Source organism: Diaphorina citri, unplaced genomic scaffold (assembly GCF_000475195.1).
Source record: "Diaphorina citri unplaced genomic scaffold, Diaci psyllid genome assembly version 1.1 scaffold226, whole genome shotgun sequence".
Lineage (NCBI taxonomy): Eukaryota > Metazoa > Arthropoda > Insecta > Hemiptera > Psyllidae > Diaphorina > Diaphorina citri.
This window is the reverse complement of record NW_007377663.1, coordinates 130,597-136,596: the sequence shown is the minus strand read 5'-3', so window position 1 is coordinate 136,596 and position 6,000 is coordinate 130,597. Positions and strand designations below refer to the sequence as shown.

The 6,000-nt window shown below is 37.4% G+C and overlaps 1 protein-coding gene across 1 annotated transcript; it reads right to left on the bottom strand.

Moving 5' to 3' along the window:
- Positions 1-1,310: 1,310 nt before the first annotated feature.
- LOC113466199 lies at positions 1,311-2,811 on the bottom strand. Its single transcript, XM_026821393.1, has 2 exons — positions 2,350-2,811; positions 1,311-2,260 (listed from the first exon to the last, which is right to left on the bottom strand). The coding sequence occupies exons 1-2, from the start codon at positions 2,676-2,678 to the stop codon at positions 1,420-1,422; spliced, it is 1,170 nt and encodes a 389-aa protein (XP_026677194.1). The 5' UTR covers positions 2,679-2,811; the 3' UTR covers positions 1,311-1,419.
- Positions 2,812-6,000: the final 3,189 nt, after the last annotated feature.

Here is a 6,000-nt window from a genome sequence, read left to right as displayed (position 1 = left end):
GTCAAGGTCGCGAGAGGTCAATGAACTTTTTTGCAACTGGTTTGGCTTCTAATCAATGTAATACCTTTTAATACGTATTACACTTCCATGTGCCTATAGCTATAGACTTATAGACAAATCCAGCTGCAATACGCCTAAGAAGATGTATTGATCCCGTATATCTATAGAAATACGATTACATGCCTGTAAACTTGTATTAAGAACTTCCTAACATATCTGGAAACCATTCTTATGTCTTGCAAAGCTGTATTACATTAATACATTTGTATTGGACAAAGTTCGTGACTTTATTACTTATCTTTTATATTGACGTTTAAAAAGGTCGGGTTTACACGAGGACATATTCAAACTTGATCATAGAAGGAGTTATTTTAAACGTTATTTACTCGTATAGCTGAGTCAACACCTGATAAACAGGAGGGCGCGTGTTATTTATCAGCTGAGGCATGGAATTTTGTCCTCATTTATTTGAGACTTTGACCGCAATAATAGAAGTCCAAGGCCAATTTGTCAAAATCAATAAAACATATCTAATTCTTTTGCTTTCATCAAGATCTGAAGAGAGCACTTAACTCATACAGGCTTTCAAGAAGCCACGTCAAGATGACAAGATAAAGGGGAATTGAATTTAAATATTTACACTCTCATGTCAAACACTATAACACACTAAGCCAAATTGAGCCTTAAGAGCACTAAGGTGTCAAAGTTTTGATCTTATATGTAGCAAAGTGTGAGATTTTGATAGATTTATAGTCTATGCATCATCATGAGTATAGTGAGGACATTGACATGGGTTTTTGAAAGATGGTCGGGTCACTGTAGTATAAAACCCGTAATCCGACGATTAAATCGGAAATTCAAGTTAAACATAACAAACACAACTTTTCGACAAGACTAAAATCCCTGTAATTTGACGATTAAACCGACAGAAAGTTAACCTAAACATAACATTTTGAATTTTCGACAAAATTAATGATATAATTAATGCGTAAAATGCAGCAGAGCTATATTAGTCCCAACAGTTGTGCGTGTTGATTTCTTTATTGCTACTCATCAAGACATCAACAAAACAACACTTTGATGGCCCTTTACGCCAATCAACCGGTGCACAATTTCTGAACGTTGTGTTCTTGTACGAGTACCTTGACAACCGAATGTGGCACTCATTTTAGGATTTTGGTACACAACTAACGAATTAGTAGGTTGTAAGATACGGTACTTGTTGAGAAGTCACGTTAATGGAAAATTGCTACAAAAAGAAGCTGTCCAAATGAGCAGTGACAGGTGTTATTATAGGGTTAGGTTAAACACAAAAAGGAGCTTTATTTTCATTGTCATGGCTTCTGATCTTCTGAATAATTACTCAATGTTGTTGTTGTTGAGGAATAGACCTCATGTGTCCACTTTTCTTAAGACAGATCAGAGCGATACAAGGATAGGTGGTTTCTTCTCAGTACCGCTTGTGTCCGACACTTTGGACATCAGAGCGTACATTTTCGGACAGTACGTCGACATGTTAACATTCGACTTCCAGACAGAATCAATATTGATAAAGTAGCAGGATGGTTTTAAAATCTTGCACACTTCAAACTGGGTCAACTTTTTGACGTCACATTGACCACATTCATTGGTGACATTATCAATCGCAGTGTTCATCAGTTGTTCAATGGTTTCGTGAGGTTCGTTCGACAGCGTTTTGAAATTCAACAGGAGTTTCTCAATAACAGGAGAGCATATTTGGGAGTATGATGAATACATCACGGATTTTTCCAACAGGATCGTCGACTGATTGTAGAACAAGTTAGAGAGGAGTAGGTTCCCTTTGGAGTTGACCAACCCGGAGTACTTCCACAGGGTTATGAGTTTGACCATTGTCATCAAGAGTTTCTCATTGCCAGACTTGTCGAGTCTTTCAAACGGTGTTCTGGCGAAGAAGTTATCCGTGTTGATGTCTTTCAGTTTGAGATTCTTGTAGAAGGATTTCAAGTAGTTGAAATGTGTCTGGTACGCGGCTTTTGTGTCATTGACAGGTTGAGTGACCTCAGCATTGTCATTCCCCTCAACAGCAACATTCAGTAGGAACACGGTCTTGTAAGGGTTCAAATACAAGGTCGACTCGATACAGCAGGCAAATTTCTCATCGATGACTTCATTGGCAGCTTTGGTGAAGAAGACATTGTTTCTTGTGACATTGTTGAAGTCAAATTCATCATGCTGGATCATATCCAAACAAGTTTCTGTGAGGTTCTTACTCCAATATTTTGACTTTTCCTTGTAGCGTTGTTCAAGTCAAATTCATCATGCTGGATCATCTCCAAACAAGTTTCCGTGAGGTTCTTACTCCAATATTTTGACTTTGTTTTGTTTTTCTTCCGATGTAATCCTCTTAGATACTCGAACATGGACTGTTTGTTCCGATAGATGGTGGTGGTGACGGGTTTCACTGTGGTCACGTGACTAGGCCTATCTGTTGCACTGTGACGATTTATATCATTTAGTAGGAAAAGAAACACGAACAGGATGAGTAGAAAGAGACACGTCGTGAGGAAGATGATGAAACAGAAGGCTGTGTAGACAACGCGAGGGCATTCGATGAGTAACTTGCTGGCGGATGATGGAGGGGAGTCGTCCTCGTCCTCCTCGGTGTTTATATGGAGAAGTAGCTTTCGTCTCTCCATATTACGAGCTGGATCCCTTCTTTAAAAGCGATGAGAAGACTGAAATACCTCTATTTAAAATCCTATAAAAAAACCCAAATGGAAAAATTCACAAGTACATATTATAAAAAGATTGAAACCATAAAACCTGTCGAGCACTCAAAACTTTGTACAATGTTTCCTCTGTTTGCAGACAATAAGTTCTCGATAGTCGCGAACATACACTTGAGTGCGAAAAATTAGGGACAGTTTGAATTTAAATTCTCTTCTTTATTAAGTTTAGTCTAAATAACTTTTCTGAATGTTTTGAGAATATTTCTCAATGTTTTTTGTACAGATCTTCTTCTTTCTTTTCGTGTCCGTGAGGCTTTGTTTGTTCCACCTTTATGTTATTGTCAAGACATCGTCTTTGGTTTTCTAGTAGATCATTCAAAGATAAATCAAAAGAAACAAGTAGCCAAACCAAGCCAAACCTATGATATATCTAAAATCTCGTAATAAAGGTGTGTCTAAACATAGTCAACCGTCCGTCGCCGTCGAACGACGAGATAAAACTATGTTGTCGAGGCAGTGTGGACGTTTCAGTCGACGTTCGATCGATGGCCAGTTGACTATGTGTGGACACACCTTAAAAGAGGACCTATTTTTTCTTCTCATAGGTCAATATTGATTAATTTTGTAGACACGCACTTATTCTGAAAATGTCTTCCGCGTTTCCCAAAAACAAATTTTTTAATATTTTTTTTTTTTAACTAAGATAATCGTCATACTCATTAAACAAACTTCAGCAGAAGATAAATAACTATTTTGACGATCTTGGAAATTTGAGATCCAGGCAAAATGGGAAGACGAGTATTTATTCTCGAATTTTTCCTCCGTTTTGAGTATCGCCCATCATTAGCGAACAAGTTAGACATGCCACAGCAAATAATCACATTACTCAAGCCCGCACTTAAGTGTACAAAACTTACATGCAGATGAGAATGGAGCAACAGCACATTTCTCACTTGCAATAGAATAGAATAGAATACTCGTATACTCTGCTTATACTACCAGAATGAGACTGAAAAGCCCCTTTACTCTCGCAGATATAGGATAGAGAGGTCTTATTGTCCCGAAAGCGAAAAGAGAAGGAACGTTTTAATATACTGAAGGAACTACCAAATTGTTTTTGTTGTTTTCCCCCAAGTTTTATTCAAGTTCACTGGGTAGAAAAAAAAGCACGTGAACTAAGTAGGTTAAACAAGTTCAGAAGCCGTTTTGGGTCAAGTTACGCTATACCTACTTCTTTTTTAATAAAAATCCTTTTTGACAGCTCCGTAGCTCCGTTAGATTCAAAACCAAAATATTTGGATTCCATTTCAAGCCTCTCATTACTAAATTTTTGTATTCCTTTAGCAACAACCACATGTCGAAAAGCACAGTTATAACCTACGCTATTAAACGTCAGAGAAAACCCAGATTTATGCCCGGTGCTCAGCCAAATGTGAAAATACATTCTCCTAGTGTAAAGTTGTTGAGAGAGAGATTACTGAAATCTGTTTCCAAAGTGATAAATTGGTTCCGTCCAATACTCCAGAACACATTTTTGCATAAATTAAAAACAGTATTCTATTGGTGATAAATAAAGCTAGCTACCACCTGAGATTTGTTCTTGCGAACCGAAGATATGATGTTCTGAGAATCTAGGTTCTACTGATACTACTATTACCTACCATCCGATATTGAACTTACAATGAAACGCGAAAAGAGTACGGTGTATTTTTTATGAAATCTTTGGGAAATTTGAACGGATACTTCTTAAGGGGGGGAGGATAGAAGTTCGCCAGCCTAGTTAGAAGGGTAGCGTAGGTATCTGCTTTGAAAGAACTAGGTCGCGGGTGGGTTAAATTCTGATTAGATGACGTTTGTTCTCGGAACGACTAACTTTCTAATACCCTATTCTTATATGGAGGTATATTTTTTTTTCTGTTGATATGAAAAAATAATAAAACTCAAACTGAAGAAGTGAAGAGCCTATCTAACTGAAAAACTTCCCAGGATCAAAATTTCGGACTTACAAATGAAGAAACAAAGACTCCAAATACCAATGCAATGGTCTTGTAATGCCACAAACCAAGTAATTAAATAAAATAATTACTTTTTAAAAGGAGTCACATCAATTCTCGGCTAAGCTTTTCAGCTTTTCGTTTTAAGCGACTAAGCATACTCGTAGAAAGAATCATAGAACTCACAATACCAAGTCGTCTACCCAAATTCCAAAGCACAACTTCACCAGGAATTGAACCCGGACCTTCTGCTTGCAAGACCATGACCACTACACTACGCAGGTCATCAATAGACGAGCCTAGAGTCACCAATCCGACGACAAATGTCCATAGGATTACGTCAAGGTCGCGAGAGTGACCTCTCGAGAGGTCAATGACCTCTTCTGCAAACAACTGGTTTATCTTCTAATCAATGTAATACCTTTTAATACGTATTACAACTTCCATGTGCCTATAGACATATCCATACGGCTTCAATACGCCTATTCATATACCTATAGAAATCAACTTCCATGTGCCTATAGACATATCCATACGGCTTCAATACGCCTATTCATATACCTATAGAAATACGAGCAGGTACATGCCAGCCTATAAACTTGTATTAAGAACTTCCTAACATATCTGGAAGCCATTCTTATGTCTTGCAGAGTTGTATTACATTCGTATTGGACAAAGTTCGTGACTTTATTATTTATCTTTTGATATTGACGTTTTAGGTCGGGTTTACACGAGGATTTATTCAAACTTGATCATAGAAGGAGTTATTTTAAACGTTATTTACTTCTATAGCTGAGTCAACACTTTACCGATTTGGCCAAAATTGTAATTAGGTATTTTGAGAAATCACCTTCTTTTATAAGGGTTGACTGCAACATGAGAACACAGATCTCACGAATCTATTTGAACACCACACATATGTGCCTTTATACAATTTTACATACAATTTGGCATGCCGCAAATGAAAACGAGCCATTGCACAAAACCACACAAGTCATAAAGCATGCAACAGAAATACGCGTGAATAACAAAACTCGATTACCGATACTATCAAGGATCTGAAAAGCCGGAATATGCTAGATTATGCCAGCAGATCGCGTCTGAGTCATCTTAAACGTCAGAGAAAACCCAGATTTATGCCCGGTGCTCAGCCAAATGTGAAAATACATTCTCCTAGTGTAAAGTTGTTGAGAGAGAGATTACTGAAATCTGTTTCCAAAGTGATAAATTGGTTCCGTCCAATACTCCAGAACACATTTTTGCATAAATTAAAAACAGTATTCTATTGGTGATAA